This window comes from Perognathus longimembris, chromosome 6 (genome assembly GCF_023159225.1).
Source record: "Perognathus longimembris pacificus isolate PPM17 chromosome 6, ASM2315922v1, whole genome shotgun sequence".
NCBI lineage: Eukaryota > Metazoa > Chordata > Mammalia > Rodentia > Heteromyidae > Perognathus > Perognathus longimembris.
In genome coordinates, this window is record NC_063166.1 from 4,058,421 (window position 1) to 4,075,872 (window position 17,452).

General features: G+C 44.8%; 1 protein-coding gene and 1 long non-coding RNA gene across 2 annotated transcripts; both read left to right on the forward strand.

The window, feature by feature from the left end:
• Positions 1 to 1,856: 1,856 nt before the first annotated feature.
• Positions 1,857 to 9,723, forward strand: LOC125352498 (cysteine-rich secretory protein 2-like). Its single transcript, XM_048347640.1, has 7 exons — positions 1,857 to 1,925; positions 2,727 to 2,843; positions 3,938 to 4,025; positions 4,935 to 5,080; positions 5,608 to 5,705; positions 7,690 to 7,778; positions 9,599 to 9,723. The coding sequence occupies exons 1-7, from the start codon at positions 1,857 to 1,859 to the stop codon at positions 9,721 to 9,723; spliced, it is 732 nt and encodes a 243-aa protein (XP_048203597.1).
• Positions 9,724 to 12,416: 2,693 nt separating this feature from the next.
• On the forward strand, positions 12,417 to 14,481 carry LOC125352501. The gene is made up of 3 exons (XR_007211174.1): positions 12,417 to 12,454; positions 13,528 to 13,649; positions 14,446 to 14,481. It is a non-coding gene; the product is annotated as an uncharacterized LOC125352501 (long non-coding RNA).
• The last annotated feature ends 2,971 nt before the right edge of the window (positions 14,482 to 17,452 follow it).

Here is a 17,452-nt window from a genome sequence, read left to right on the forward strand (position 1 = left end):
AAGGGTAGATAGCCAATAGAAATAGGACAAGACTTGCTTGCTAAATGCCATCCAATCAAGTATCTGCCAAGTTGGAAATACCTTGACCCTGTTGTAATCACAATAAAAAGCCTGCCTATCTGAGGGTAGGGACTCTCAATCCAGATCTGCTGTGTCGGTGATGGTTGGGAGTCCAGGCTCGAGCTTGCAATAAAGACTCTCATGCGTGTACATCAGTATCGGCTCCTTGGTGGTCTTTAGGGACCAGAAATCTAGGCATAACAGTAGTTTATGACATAAAACAAGCATAAGGAAAAAACATTCCTTCTAATCACTAAGGTGGTTGTCCTGAGTATCCTACAACAATCTTTTTTTTGTTGGTTGTGGGGCTTGAACTCTGGGCCTGGGTGCTGTCCCTGAACTCTTCAGCTCAAGGCTAATGCTCTACTATTTTGAGTCACGGCACCACTTCCTCTAGGAGCAATCTTGATTCAAGTAGAGTGTAAATTAAGGAGCCATGGTTCTACTTCTGATAGAGGACAGCAAATCAAATAATGGCACCCACTGAAAGAAACTTTCCCCCAAACCGAGGTACAGGAAAAAAGCCAGCACCATGCTAAAGGAATCTTGCTTATACCTCATTTCATTTCTGCTGCGGAAATGGTAACAGAGCAGTAAACAGGAGGTATAATTTCTTTACCACCCATAGCTGTACCCCAACCATATTGATCACCTTCCTCATTTTATTTCTGGTTGCTCCTATTAAAGGCAAGGTTGGCACAGCACAGCCCCAACTGCCCAGTGCCCCAGTACTCACTACATTGTGGGTTATGTAATAACCCGCCATGCTGGGAAATCCCGCCCTGTGCTGCATGACTGCCGAGCATGTAAGAGGCTGCCTGGCATTAGGCGGGGTCAGCAGTAAAGGAGGGGCAGCCTGGGAAGTCCTGACCCCCCAGAAAGCCAAGGTGGCACTCCAAATTGGTCTGGTGATTGGAGGGGGCCGGGCTTGAGAGCCTTGAGTGTATATATAGGCTGCCTGGGCAGCTGGGGGAAGAGAAGGGAACAGAAGAGAAGAGTGAGGAGGGTGATGAAAGGAGGAGGAGAGAGGACGTGAGTGAAGCCAGTGCGGCCGGAGGAGCTAAGCAGAGGAACTAAGCAGAGGAGCTAAGCCCGCAGGAGGAGCAGGGTGTCGTGGGTCTGCAGCCTCAGGCCTGAGGGAGCATCCACGGCCTGCAGCCTGAGGAGGAGTCCCAAGCCTGAGGTCTGAGGCAGAGTCCTGTGGTCTGAAGCCTGGAGTCTGGAACCTGAGGCCTTAGGGGGATTTGGGAACCTGACATCTGAGGGAGAGTCCAGAGCCTGAGGCCTGAGGGAGAGTCGGAGCCTGAGGCCTGGGGCAGTCTCCCGAGCCTGAGTCCAGTAGACAAGCCTAACATCCTTGGGGAGGCTTGAGGCTTAAGCCTGAGGAGAGGAGAGGCCTGCAGGAAGGAAGTTTGCTCCTCTGTAGGGTTAGAGGTTTGGACGCTGAGGTAGTTGAGGATTAAGGTACGGAGGCTCAGAGTTCAGGTCAGGACAGGTCTCATGTCTGGGTTCTGAGTAGCTAGCCCAGGACAAGTTAGTCACAGGCTAGCATGTGGAGATGGAAAGCTGCTCTGGTTCTGAGTTTTAGGTTATGAATAAAATCCCTTTGTAAATAAAACCCCTTCCCACCATAAGTTGTTCCTCAATGGATTATTGTCGCTCTGGGAATACAATAGGTGAACCTGGCTCCAACGTGTTCCTTGGGGATAATTTAGACCAGGACATGGTTTTCCTCCCTTTCATTCTCATGTTGTGTTCATGTGAGCCCTTGGTCTGCTTTGCCTCAGTTTCCAGCCATGGCAGCTCTCTCCATGCTGATGTTTGTCATTACCATGCTGCTCCCAGCTTTACCCACACAGGCCAAGGTAAGGTTACACGGGAAGATCCTTCCAGAGCTGTGTGACGCCTTTGTGGTTTGGGAAGCAGAAGAGGAAAGAGCCTGCATTGGGAGTGGTGGAGGGGGGAAGGGAAAGGTGGAGAGCCCTGAGCCCAGTGACTGAGGGAAGAAGGGAAGGGCTGCCCCTTGTGGCAGCCAGCAGCCCTGCATGGCTAAGGAGCGCTCCTAAAGACCAGTCTGAGACTGAGGACAAAACCCTTGACTACAACTACTTAAAAATAGAGGTATTATCATCATCGCCATTCTTATCTTTAAGTAGTGGCACAAGCCGGTTTATGAGTATAATGCATCTTGATCATTGTCACCCCTTCCATTATTCTCCCCCATCCGCCTAACCCCATCCACACCCTTAGGTGCCATGGTTCACATACGGATGTAGACTATGTATTGACCCACCCTTCCTCTCACCATTCTTCTGGATTTCTCCCTGTAGCGCCCCTCCTTCCACAGACAAAATGTGTTTCCAGTGCCCGGCATTCGTTTTGTTGAACTGTTGTTTGGTCCTTTGGAGGATCAGCACCACTGGAATCCTTATGGTGCCACACTGTGACGGAACCAGATAATATTCCTTCGGATAATGTAATGGTTGTGTGAACAATCCCCGTAGCTATTACAAAATTTTAAGGGAATTTTATTTCCCTCTTGAATCTTCTTATTGACAATTGTTTGCCGTTTCCAATATATATACATACATACATACATATATATATATATATATATATATTATATATATATGTTTCCCCAAAAATAACTTCTTCTTTTCCTTTAGGACCCAGCTTTTACTACTTTGTTAACAACTCAGACTCAGGTGCAAAGAGAAATCGTAAACACACACAATGACTTGAGGAGATCGGTCTCACCCCCAGCCAGCAACATGCTGAAGATGGTAAGAGCCAGGCCTGTGGATTGGCTGGGCTGGCAGTGGGCGGAGCAGGAACTTGGTGCTTCTGTCTCTGAAATACTATTTTATTTGAACACTTCTGTGGAGATAACTATATTTCCTTTAAAAGCAATGGTTCAATACTGTATTTGAGTTACATTATAGGTTATACTATATTTTATTACACAGGAAAGGTAGCATTAGGAGTCAATCTTTGGGCACCCATTGGGAAGCCATTACATTTTTTCATTCTGAGTTGGAAATCTAGATACTGTCCTCTTTTCTTCAGGATTAGTGTCAGTATTCGAGGAAAAACTACTTTCCAGGGCATACCTGTAAAAACTTGTGAACCTAGTAAAGTGTATACCCCCACATGAATGAAATAGGCTTTAGGTACAGTTGGAATAATCCAGAGCAGTTTACCATGAAAAAAAATGCAATATTTCACATGTTCATCAATGTTTAGAGTGGCACTATTGCATAAACACTAGGTATGGCTTCATAAATAGTTAGAAATGTGATGTGTGACAGCTTAGATATGTTCCCTACAGCCTTCTCCTCATGTGGAAAACAGCACTAGTGCACGGCGCGAAAAACAACACCAGCAAAAAATGCATTTTATTGGTGTATGTTAGTTGTATAGAGTAAGAAGATTCAATATCACATTGTCTAGTGCTTTACCACTTTGAGCCACAGCGCCACTTCAGGTTTCCACACGGTTCATTGGAGATATAAGAGTCTCACAGACTTTCCTGCCTGTACTGGCTCTGAACTGCAATCCTCCAATCTCAGCCTGAGTAGCCAGAATCACAGGCGTGAGCCACCAGCTCCAGCTTCATGATGATATTTTCACACATGTACACACGTGCTTAGACCGTAGTCACCCCCTACTGATCCTTGCACCCCCTCACCTGCTTCCGTTCCCTACCCCCACCCACCTTCCTAGTAGTCACCCTTTTGCAAAACTGCATTATAATAACTAAGAAAGTTAGAAAATAGTTCCAGAGACATTGTAAAACAGTGCTAATGAGCCTACCAGTCAGAGTACAGGTTTTATGTGGTCAAATCATAAAGTGTAATGTTTTTTCTTTCACATCTAGCAGTGGAGCTTAGAAGCAACTCGAAATGCACAGAAGTGGGCAAATATATGTATTTTTAAGCACAGCAATGCAGAGGATCGAAAAACCAGTATGTAAATCAGCAAATGTTTGTTGAATGATTGAAATAATAGGCTTTGTTGAGTATTATGTGAAGAAAACCTCATACATCAAGGCTAATTATGCTTCTCTCTTGAAAGTCATTTGACCATTAGGTCTATATGCACACAGACAGCTAATCATGGTAAGAACAAGTTTATCTTTGTCATTTCCACTATGCAAATAACTTGGATGCAATTATTCATCTGTTCCTCTCTGCCAGCTCATGAACAAAGCCAGTCACACATGATATGCTTTATAATTTTTAAATTAGAAACCAAGATTTGGGTAATAAAAGTCATTTGCTCAAAAATATACAGCACTTGTGCTGTCTAGGGTTTCCATGTTTCTAACCCACCACTCATTCTTGATATGGCATAGCAGGTATTTCTAAATCAGTTTTGGTATTCACAAAACATACTGCATTAGCTCTGATCATATGAAATAATATCTTATCAAAATGAACTAAAAATACTGAATTATGCTTCATATTTTGAGCTTGGATCTAAAAAATAACATCCTAAAATATCAAAAATGATCATAGCAAAAATGTATAGTATATACACATAATTCATTTGCACAGTAAATGCATAAAGACCCCATGTAATGCTGGAGGAATACTCTAAAAATATAAATGATCTTTTAAAAAATGATGGGATCAAGAACTTTGATGCATGCAAACAGGAGTGCATGGAAGGATAGCGTTTTTAAAGAATGGAGTCTCCTCCCCCTCCATGTGTAAAGCAGTTGCATCTTCTAAGCTCTTTCAGAACTGATAAAGAAGCAGGCATCAGTGTTACATATCGGGACAGTTAGCAGTTTGGGCGCCTCTCTGAAAGGCAGCACCTTCTCATGCGGGTTACCATTTCATTTCCCTCACCAATGACCCATTTTTTCCTAGGAACAACATGCGGTGAGAATCTCTTCTGGTCCTCTGGCTTGAGACCTTGGTCATATGTGATGCAAAACTGGTTCAATGAAAGCAAACACTTTATCTATGGCTTGGGACCCAAGACTCCCAGTGCTGTCGTTGGGCATTATACTCAGGTAAGCGGCATGATTCCAAAATACCTTGGCTTAAATGGTGCTAATACAGGATGCCTCTCATGCCCACATGGCTCAACTTCAACCTGCAGGTTCGAGCTAAGCACAATGCATTGACATTTGACTAATCCTTCTTCCATAGTCTGATAAGCTCTTGGCAGAGACGCATACATGCACTATGTTTTACCTACACTACAAATGGGGAAAGCGGTGAATGGATCTGACAAACATAGTGTTTCTCTTTCTTCATTATTTACATTTTGTTACGTTTATATTTGTATTGACTAAGTAGTTGTACAGAGGGGTTTCTGTCCGCCATGTCAGTTTATGGGCACAAAGCATCTGAATAAAAAGTGAAATGTTTTAAAAGCTTATGCCTTGTTCCATGATGTTAATGATCTGCAGAGCCCATGACTACAACTATGACAGGAATATCTTAATGACACATTTGTTTCTACTTGTATTTTTAATGCGTCCTCCCTTGTTTTTTTTTTTTGTTTTGTTTTTTTTTTATCTATTCTCACTTTTAGTTCGTCTGGTACTCAACTTACCAAGTTGGATGTGGAGTAGCTTACTGTCCCAGTCAGAAAACTATGAAGTACTACTATGTCTGCCAGTATTGCCCTGCGTAAGTAATCATTGGATAATCCACCATTCCTCATCCAGTCTACAGTCAGATGTTTAAATGCGCCTCTGCAATGAAAACAGAATAGACAGGGGATAAAAGGGAGGATATTTTTGTAGGAAATTTATCTTAAGACGGACACACATTTTACTTCTCAGAGACTTGAATATAAAACCAGAAGTTCTCATTCCTCATCTAAAACAGCTTCACTGGAGCTAGGAACATATGCTAGTGGTAGAGTGCTTACTTTGCTTGCATGAAGCCCTGCGTTCAATTCCTCAGCACCACACATATAGAAAGAGCCAGAAGTGGTGCTGTGGCTCAAGTGATAGAGTGCTAGCCTTGACAAAAAAAAAAAGAAAAAAAAACCCAGGGACAATGCTCAGGCCCCTAGTTCAAGTGCCAGGACTGGCAAAGGAAAATCATGTCACTTCTCTCAATCCCCTTTCCCTAAGACCAAGGGTGTTATGTGTATTTCTCTAGACCTCACACCGTATGTGTTTGCTAATTTCACACTGCTGTCTAAGCAAAGATCAGACTGAAAGGAAGGGGGGATACAGTGGCTTCACTTATGTCTTCTCTCTATCTTTCTCTCTCTCTCTACATATATATGTACATATAAATACAAACATATATATATATATACAAACCTACGTGTGTGTATATATATATATATATATATATCTGATTGTGTATGTATAAATAGTGCACACTAAGTCTTTCTTGGTAAGAAGGCTCAAAGGAAACCCCAACCTTCTCCTGAGGGCTTGATTTATAGCAAGAAGTATGTACTTATATCAAACAGTATCTTTAAAGTCACTAAAAAGTCCTCTGTACATATATAGTCACAATATGCCTGCTAATTTTCTTTTCTCAATGTGGGAAATTTCTTACCACAGGAAGGAGGGGTTCCCCCACCCCACCCATCCTGAGAGTTGGTAGTTAACCCAGATGCCTGAAGCTCCAGCGTGAGTGTGACCTTCAAAAATATTTTTTAAGTAAAGAGAGGAGAAAGGCTCTGAGATGATGCATCTGAACATGAGCTGTGCTCTTGGAACGAGGTGTAGAAACCAAGCTTAGGAAATAAAACCTGGAATACCTGGAAGTAGCAGAGGAAAAGGAACTTTCCAGCCACTTCTTCATCCTTCTCATAATTGTTTCCAAGTGATGGCACTTGCACACACACACACACACATACACACACACATGTGTGTGCACAAACATCAGTGTCCTGTGCAGGGGACAGACATGCAATTGCACTGCCTGGGGCCTTCACTGCGCTTCGTGGTTCTGAGACTTAGACTCCCATACACAGTCTGCAAGTGGTACGTAGAGTTCATCAGTCAGATACAGGTTAAACTATATAACATGATCACAACTTTGACATTTGAGTTTCTTTTACCTTTGTTCTTTAGCATCAGTCCTGTGTTTATAAATATTAAAAACAAAACCCCTCGATGTGCCACCTCAGAAAAAGCTCAAATGACTTTCTAAGCACATAGTCCTAACCACACACAGCTATCTATCCATGAAAAGAAAACTACCTGCTTGATGGACCTTTATTTTCCACATGAGAGAAACCACGGCATTTTCTCATCTTTCCATCATAGCATGGGAAGAATGCTGAGTGATTTTCTTTATCGTAGCCATGAACACCCAGAACCCCCTCCTTTCTAAAGGAATAAGGGCTTTGCCCCTAGCAAGAACTATGGGTGCGGTGGCTTAGCGACTTGAACAACACCACTGGGTAATGAGAGCATTGCAATAATAAAGCAGACTCCAAAGACCCTCAGACACCAGTGACCTCTGTTCAGCCAGTGAAATCATGGTCAGAGACAGGTAAATGTGTGAAGCACTTTCTTAATTTGGATTGTTGCCTGACACATTGGGAAATCACTACTAAAAGCCATAAATACCTCTGTGTATTTGGTCAGTGCTGTCCTCCCAGGTAAACCAAACAGCAAAACATTTGTGTTTTATATTTCAGTGGAAATTTGCTGAGTAAAAAGACTAAGCCATACCAAGAAGGAACACCTTGTGCCAGCTGCCCCAATAGCTGTGAAAATGGACTATGCAGTAAGTCTACCAATGAACTTAGCTTTGCAACTCCCCCCCCCACATTACCAATGAATGCTGCCTGCTAAGAAATTAATATGGCAAAGGTGGCATTTGAAAAATCGAAATGTATAATCCTAAACATGATGTTACCTCTCAAAAAATATTACTTTCTTTGTACCAATGAGTTCATTATGCTCATCTACTGTAGTGTAAGTAGAAACATAGTGTTTGCATTAACAATTGATCATTTGCTGTGGAATTTGATAGTAGTTTGTGCACATTGTAATGATAAGAGCCAATCTGTACATAGCTTTGGCTCATATTGTTGGAAAGGAGTGGACAAAACATCATCTAATAGGTAGCTCATATCTATCAACAGTCAGCAGTAAAAGAAGAAAAGTTAACTATTGGAAGTAGACTCCAGTGACTTATGCCGACAGCCAAGCTGCTGAGCAAAAGAGAATTGTGGTTTGAAGCCAGCCTGCATCCATGGCATCCACCATAAATTAATCAGCCAACACTGGGCTGGGCCAGCCACAAGCAAGCAAGCTGAGCAAGAGTGTGATTTCCTAAGAGTGTGATGTCCTAAGTTCAAGCCCCACTTGCAAATGTGTGTGTGTGTGTGTGTGTGTGTGTGTGTGTGTGTGTGTGTGTATTATAGGCTTTCTATGGTGGTGAGAATTTTATTGAAACTATTCTGAATGAGCAGGCCTGGCCTGCTCACTAGGACTGTGACCTTTCAAGGGCATTCCCCTTAGCTGCCATTCTTCCAGGCTCACTTGTGCAGCTGTGATTCACAATAGTGACATCAAGCAATATAGAAACCCGTGAAGGGGAAAAGGAGCACAGTGTTTGAGTCTTAGCAGGTTGAGAGCTCATGAAAGGAGGCTCCCGGGTGACATGGTTGAGCTGCTGGGTCCCTTCCCTCAGGTATCACGTGTGTGGGGGTGGGGAGTACAGGAAGTTCATACCCAAGGCTAACCAACCTTTCAGATGGCAACAGGATGGGGGCAGTGTGAAGTTTATTGCGTTTGAGGTGTATGAGGTCCACCCAGACAGAGTCTAGAGAAAAGAAGCGTCTTAATACATCTGCCACTTTACATCCATCCAGAAAGATAACTTTCTTCAGAAGGAAAGCATTGAGACAAAGTTATCCTATCCGGTAATAAGGGGTGAGAGAAATAATTGACCGCTACCTGCTCCAAACAGGGCTAGTAAGATGAAGACAAGTTTAATTTAATGAAATGTTTAATATAATTTTGTGTGCACTAGTATTGAGGCTCGAACTCAGTGCTTAGACACTCTCCTTTAGCTATTGAGCTCCAAGTTGGCACCGTGCCACTTGAGCCACAGCTCCACTTCTGACATTTTTCTGGTTAATGGGAACTGAGAATCTCACAGACATTCCTGCCTGGGGTGCTTTGTGTTTTGATCCTCCAATCTCAGCCTCCTACGTAGCTAGGGTTCTTGACGTGACCCACAAGCACCCACCCAAGTTACTGTAGCATTTCACGTGGCTCCCTGTGACTAGTGACTGTACCTGTCAGACTCTGTGGGTGTGGAGGTGTGCCTACCTTCTTTTCACTCTGCTTGCTGAGGGATGAAACTTGGTTGATTCATTTCAAAACTTGATCGCTGGATTTAAATTTTTAAAAATGTGTTGGGTTAGACTGTGACATGACCCACGCCCCCTGCCAGGGCCCTCCTGTCATTACAAGGGCCCCTCAGCCTGGAGCGACCCTGTTAGCCCACTGTTACCTTCTCCCCTCTGTGTTGAATACATAGCTGGCTTTGTTACTACAATGGCCATATGGTAACTAAGGCTGTTTTCATTGCAGCCAATGGTTGTGAGTATAAAGATAGCCTGAGCAACTGCGAATCCCTGAAGAAATTTGGCTGTGACCTCGAACCGCTGTTAGAGAAGTGCAAGGCCACCTGCCTGTGCCCAGACAAAATCCACTAACCTACCCAGCCTGCCCCTTTCCGGTCTCCATGGAAACAAGGGCGGCATCCTGCAGCCCAGGCCTACCAGGGGAAAGCTTAGGGATGCTAAGCACAAATCTGGGAACAAGGGATAGCACTTCTTTCTCGACTAGATTTCGACAGACATCTCATACTGCAATTTATAATGAAGTGGCGCCACCAACAATGACAATTTGGACTTTCCTATAAACATGTTGCCTTCACGCGTTAAATCAAGTTGAGAAGTTTGGATGAGTCACCACAGCCTAAAAGTTCTGATCCGAAAGCCAGGTGCCAAGACTCCTGTTGCAGCATGCTAAAGGAAGACGAGACTGTGACTCCATTTTTGTGCCTACTGTACATGCTTCGCCATATTAAAAAGGAATTCAAAGATTGTCGCCTTTTAAGAAAAATAGACTGTCAAATAAAGAACTAGTATAACCAACTCCATATGGTACTTCCCATGCAGTATCTTACTATGTCCAGAATAACTCCAAATAAGAAATTACCACAAAGCAAAATTTCAATAAGGGGAACCTTTAAAATTAGGTTTTCACAAAAAGAAATCAGTTATTTTGTCTTTCCTATTTGATATGTTAGTATCTGCCTCTATAGGCCATAACCCAGCACAGTTTACAATTACTGAGGTATGATATTTAAAAATAGTAACAAATATTTTAGAGACATTTCTGACTCTTAACTCCAGATTCAGAAGTTTGAGCTCAGTGAGTCACCCTTGCTAGACAGGCCCACTGCTGCCTGGCCATACCTCCAGCCCTATATGAAACAGCCAATTTCAATATGGGAATATGCACACTACAAGTCTAAAAACATTGAATTGGTTATTGAAAGCAGTCAGAAAGCTATGACCAAGCAGATGCCAAAATAGTATCAAGTACTGATGCCTTGCAATGATATAGTTCATTGGAACCATTCAATCTCATTAATGATAATGAATTCATGATTCCATGGCCTGCCAACATGGAATCTTTAATCAGTGATGTTAGAATAGGGATTTCAATGCTCAAATATTTGTACTCCATGTGTTGTGGAAAACTTAGAAACATTCTCCTGAGAGTTACTACTAATGAAGAAATACATCTTTTTTGAACATGCTTCCACCAGAATACAATGATTTTATACACTGTTCATTGAAGGCCCCAAACTACATAATAGCTAGTTGCTTCAAAAAAATTGCCAGTAGGCCCTTGTGACAAATACCAGCTTGCTCATTTGCTAAAAGAAACAAGAACCTCCTGTGTGTTGTTTTCTATTCTAGTAGTCTAACTAGACAGTAGCATTTCAAGTAGAACATTAAACTTTTTTAGGTAACAACTGTTGATGGGGTGATTTCAAGTCACAGCAACCCACTCAAGTAGCACCAGCTGCTAACACCATCTCTTTCACTGCTCTCGTTTTGAAGAGTTCCAGAATTAACATGCATGATGTATATCACAACAATACAAACTTATTTTTTCTGTATTCTCAGGCACATCCTGTTCAAGCTTTTCCCAATTACTAATATGCAGGTCACATGATTTTTCAAGTCTGAAGGCTTGTGTGATTTAAGTACATGAAATGAAGGTAATTGTTCCATCCCCACTAACCTCTACCACACAAAGGAGTAAGGGTAGTCTCTGCAGCAATGCATGCTGGTTAAATGGGTCACCATATAGTGGAGAATAAAATGTGGCCCTCATCTCACAAAAGATACAAATTACAAAATGGATTGACTTAAAAATAAAGCATAAAACTATGAACGTACTACAAAAGAAAACAGAACTCAAAGCCATAATACTAGTCTAAGTAATGATATTTTTTAATAAGAACCCCAAAATAGAGACAAAAAAGTCACAGGATTAAGTGAAATTATATCAAAGTGTAAGTAGAGCAAACATCAGAATGCTGATCAAGGAGGTTGTGGAGGTGTTGGTCAATCATTTGCACATTCATTTAGACTGAAGCAATAAGCCGGAAAGATCCATTGCATGGCATGGTGAATGTAATTTGTGGTCATATTTCATACTCTCTAAAACAACTTGGAGAACATGGCACTGGTGGACACGAATTGATTCTTTGTGCTCCATCCTCAGATGCTGTCTTTCGGCTTGACCTTTTCTCCTGGCTGTTGCATTATCACAGATTTTCACAGCACCCTTCAGACACAGTGTTCGTTTGGGTTACCATAGCACGGCCTTGTCTGAGCTGCATCAGTGGGCAGACCCTGTTGGGTTTACTCCATACTCTCCCCTCTCCCCAGGACATTTTCTTTCCCTTTCTCACTTCTGGTCCTCTTAGCCTGCTGACTAATACACTCCTAAAGCAGCCTGGAAAGGAAGACAGCAAGTGACAATCCTTGCGGATGTTAGCAGCTACAAAACAACCCTAATTTCAGGGGGTCGCGGGGTGTTAACAATGGTAATGTTATTTTTTATAGTTTGTTTCTACTCTTTCCACTCATATTATTTTCAATGATTTTATATCAGTAAGTACTGATATTAGGACCCCTGGGGGGTCCTCTGCAATCCCTAGAGGATTCTGTTTGAGCCCCACCTACGTGGGGTGCACTTAGGCTGGGCCTTTCCTCCACACCGGTGCACATCCAGAACGCCACCCTGGCCTGGGGAGTCGCGGTGGGCACCTGTGCGGACATGGAGATCCAGCCGTTCGCATCCATGGTCATTGGGAGTGCGGCGGGAATGGTCTCCGTGCTCGGATACAAGTTCCTGTCTGTAAGTAAGGGCACATGTGCTGCGCCCAATCTGAAACCTGCACCCTTTGCTTCTCACATTCCAGACACAGGTAAAAAGGCAGGCAAACAATGCCCTGCCCCCAGGGGCTCTCCTTGTGTACATGCCCTTTGTCTTCCTTTCTGGGGTACCCCCCACACACCTCAGTCAGTGGGTGGCGCAGTGACTTCTGGGTATCAGGAGAGAGCCCCATGCCAGTTATTTGTAATTAGTACAACATCACCGTTAAGTACCTGTGTGCTGCTCTTCTCCAGGGATGCTGTTCTCCTACTGAAGATGTTATTTCTGTTTAGCATTGTAGAATGAAGGGCTCTGTACACTCTTAAGTGATGTGGGCTGTGGTCAGAGGTGAGAAAGAGTAGGCCCTAAGATCACAACCCTCCAAACCCAACAAGCACAGGCTGAAATGGCAATTTTGTCATCAGTGTCATCAAAGCACTTGGTTCCAGTGGATTTCAGCTGGACCAACAAAATTGTTTTTGGGATCAAGATGGAAATGGGAAAATGCAAAGTAGAAGTGACATAAACAACCTAGGGCAAGAGGAACACAGATCTTTTAAATGAATTGAACTCGTGTAGAGTGGGTATTATTTTAGCCCTTCCAGCACATACAAATAAAGATGAACAGGGATGACTCACTGCTTCACTGGAGAAACCTCCTTATAGAACCTATGTATATTATAAAATCATCATATGACCTATCTGGGTATCCATATCAAAATTCAACTTAATTTTTAATAATAGCTTCTGCTGGGTGCAGGAGGCTCAGGCTTGTAATCCTAGTTACTCAGGAAGCTGATATCTGAGGATCCTGGCTTGAAGCCAGCCTGGGGAAGGAAAGTCCATGAGACTCTTATCTCCAATTAACCACCAGAACACTCGAAGTGTCGTTGTGACTCAACGTGGTACAGTGCTAACCTTGAGCAAAAAAGCTCAGGGACAGTGAACAGGCCCTGAGTTCAAGCCCCACAAACAAACAAGCTTCTGAAATTATTCAGATGGGGAAATCTACATATCTACCAAAATAATGAGGTGTCCTCGTCTTCCATTCTTAGCCACTGCTTGCTACCAAGCTGAGGATCCAAGATACCTGTGGCGTCCATTATCTGCACGGCTTACCTGGTGTGATGGGCGGCCTGGCCAGTATCGTGGCGATAGCCATGAACGTGCCCAGCAAGTGAGTAGGAAATGGATTTCCATCTTGCTGGCCTGACACAGATTCCTCGCTTATCTGAGAGAAGAGAACAAACATTTTCTTGCTGTTTGCTTCTTGTATCCCCATTTAGCTCACCTTGCACAACTTTTCCTTACTTGCTGTGAGAGGGACCTGGTGCTGATTCCCATGGCCCCGGGCATTGGTGTCTCCTGTAATACCTCATGCCTCTCGATTAGTACCACACCCTACCATTCCCTCCATTGTAGGATCTTTTCTACTGATTTTATCTCCAGGTGGCTGGCCATAGGAAGGTAGACATCTCCTTACACATTGTTAGTAAGTTCTATCAAATGGCCTGAAATTTGCCTTTCCTATTTAATCTCTGAATTTCCTAAGAAGTGTATCTCTCCAGTGGGTGAGGGAACAGGGCTCATGGGTGCGTTCTACCTCTCCCCTCTCTCCATGGAGGAGAGCAGCTGGCACACAGCTGGGCTTCAATCCCATCTACTGAGTGGGGCAAACCAGGTGACTGATGTGTGCAGAGCGTTGACTTCTCTGAAGGAAGAAGATGTTACATTGTCCTGAAGCGACATCAAGAAAATATTTCCCATTTGAGCACGTTTAAGATCTTATCTAACTCCACTCAGGTATTTCAAAGAAAGACAAAACAAGAAAATAAGTGTGCGGCCCAGCTCCCAGCACACTAGGTGCAGTGCTGTCCTCCATCCTGCAGGGGGCAGACGGCCATGCCTTCAGTGGGGGAGGTTTGGTGTTGGTGTCCAGGGAATCAATCTTTCTTTCTTGTGTGACTTCCTAGGTCTTCCATGGCCTTGCAGGCAGCAGCCCTGGGTTCTTCCGTGGGGACGGCCATCGCCGGTGGTCTCATTACAGGTGAATGCTCAGCTGGGCAAGGTGGTACCTGGCACTAATTCCAGCTGCCCTGGAGGCTGAGTGACAAGACTGGGAGGTTTGTGTCAGCTGTTCCCACATCCTGTCTCCAAGGCAGAAAAAGAAAAGTTGAACACTTCCCTCTGCCTTAATGTTCACAGAATAATGAATGAAAAAGAAGTCAACTGAAGATTCAAACCTGTTCTAAACTCCTGGGGGTAGACATGACTCCTCAGGAGGAGGCATTCCCACTGTATTTAATTACCATGCCAGGAGATTTTCTGCTTCTGCTTCCTATTCTCACTTGTTTTCTCTCTGGCTTCACAGGTTTAATTCCAAGGATACCTATCTGGAACCAGGCACCTGATGAATACTGTTATGATGATGCTATTTTCTGGAAGGTACTGAACAGAATTCCAAACAGAAATGTAAATGATGATGCTGTTAGTGAACACCTCACTCACCTTGCTGCCTGAGGGATGTATGTTGAAAGTAGGCAGAATAGAGGCAATGTTCCCATCAGTCAAATAGCAGACTTGGAAATAAAGATACTAAATATAAGTAACACCATCTTTGCATCTTGATAGAAGTTAATAGAAGATGGAGTCATCTATTAAGATGCCAAGAGAGCATTAGTATTAGGTTTAGTATCCTTATTTCATTCTCCACACATTTTATGAACACAAAATCAAATCATTGATTTCCTAATGAGAGAGCTTCATCATGGTATTTCCCCAAAGCAGGAATCAAAGGATGGAAAGAGAGAACTGAAATATTTATTCTTTAAAGTCAATATGGATGGGGTAGGGTTATGGCCTACTAGCAAGAGTGCTTGCCTCTTGTACATGAAGCGCTGGGTTCAATTCCCCAGCACCATTTATTCAGAAAACAGCCAGAAATGCCACTGTGGCTCAAGTGGCAGAGTGCTGGCTTTGAGCAAAAAGAAACCAGGGACAGTGCTCAGGCCCTGAGTCCAAGCCCCAGGGCAGGCAAAAAAAAAAAAAAAAAGAAAGAAAGAAATGTATATATATGTGTGTGTATGTCTGTGTGTCTGTGTATGTGTGTAAAATCAATAGGGGTCCTGAGAAACAGAGTGAGATAAGATTCTCAAAGACAAAGCAAGGAGTATTTAAGGTTGAAGCTAATTTCTTGGGGCATTTTTAAAGTACCCCCAAAACAGCAGTCTCTTCCTGTCCAGCACTTTCTACCTATTCATTCCACTGACAGTTATTCTCAAGGGATTTCTTGCACAGACTGAGCAGGACACATTCACAGGCGCTTTTGGCCCAATTTTCAGGGGTTATGGACATATAAAGCAGAATTCCTGTCATGATGAATAAGATTTATATTTTTGTCCTTTTATTTGATTGCCCATTAGACTATGCTAGAATATAGCTCACCAGTAGAACATTGGTGCACATCACTGAGTTCAAACACAAGTCCTCTCCCTCAAAAAATAAAGGAAAAAGAGGAGAAAAATGGCACTGCCACAGTAGGGAGGCACCCCAACTCGCTCCAACTGAATAGTGAGCTGGGAACTCCAGCACCCAACACCCCATTAAGAACCCAGCAAAACCAGCAGCCAGAAGCAGTGGAGAAATGCAGGAAACAACAAGGAGCAAAAAAAGAAGAGCCTATAACCTGCACGGAGCTGGAGAATCTCTGGGGTACCCTCCCCCCACAAGCAGACCCTGGCCCAAACAGGGCCAGCCTGAGAAAGGGGACCCGGCGATCGGCAGACCGACTGCCGAAAACCCACACTGGGAGCGCAGATTCCAGACAGCAGGACTCCATGGACCCCCGGGGGAGCACGGACCAAGACACACGGCGGCGACGGGAAGTTCGGGTCCACACAGCCGGGATCGGACGTGAGCGGCAGGGGAACCGAGCGGTGCAGAAGGGGAAAACCGGGGACGCCACCACAACCTTTCGCCACACCACAGCACTCCAGCCCCGAAGGACCAATGGTGGCGCGGGACACACACACAATCCAGGACCAGTGAGTCCCCCATTACCCCCTCCCCCAATGGGAGACCAGCTATCAGAGACCCAAACCCTACAAAGAAGCTAGAGCTCCCACCCACCCCCTCCCCACCCGAGGGAACAAAGAACCCCCAAATCAGGCGGCAAGCTCCCATCAGGTGCTGGGAAGACACAGGAGTTTAGCAGGGGAAGGGCGGAGCAGCCCCAAGGCCGTCCAGGAGCCGGAACTGGCCGAACCGGCCCTGCCCCCTTCCCAACAGGAGCCGGGGGACGGCCGGCAATGCAAGCCCCACCTGAGGCACCTGGACCTCACGGACTTTTACAACTAAAATCACAGGTGCTGGTGGGCAATACCAGCCCAGCAGGGACACCTGGGCTTGATCACGCCACCCCCTCCTCACAGCGGAGGCGCAGGCTGAGGGCGCTAACCCGTGCCTGGACAGTTGATCCCACTGGGCCCCACACATACCGCCCCCCACAGCGGACTCGCGGGAGGGCGCAAGCACAACCCAACAACCTGGGGCTCGCTCTGGTAGGCGTACCCCGCTCAGGTGGATGGGGCCACAGCAGCAGCGCCCGTTGTAGTGTGCCCACAGTGCACAGGTGGGCGGGCCCCCCGGCGACAGCTCCCGCTCTGGTAGGCGTACCCCACTCAGGTGGGTGGGGCCACAGCGGCAGCGCCCGCTCTGGTAGGTGCACCTGCACAGGAGGGCAGAGCTCTCCAGCGGCCATGCCCACTCACTTTGGCGCATTTCACACAAGTGGGTCAGCCGCCCTTCAACAACACCAGCCCCGGAGCGGTCCACACAGGAGGGCGAACTGCCTGAGAGGTGAGCTCCTCTGACCAAGATACAGAGTGGAAAAAAGAACCAAAGAAGAGATAAGCCTCCACACCACGCTGAATTAGTGACCAGCAAACCCCCACCAGGGGCATGCTAGGGTCAGCACAGCAC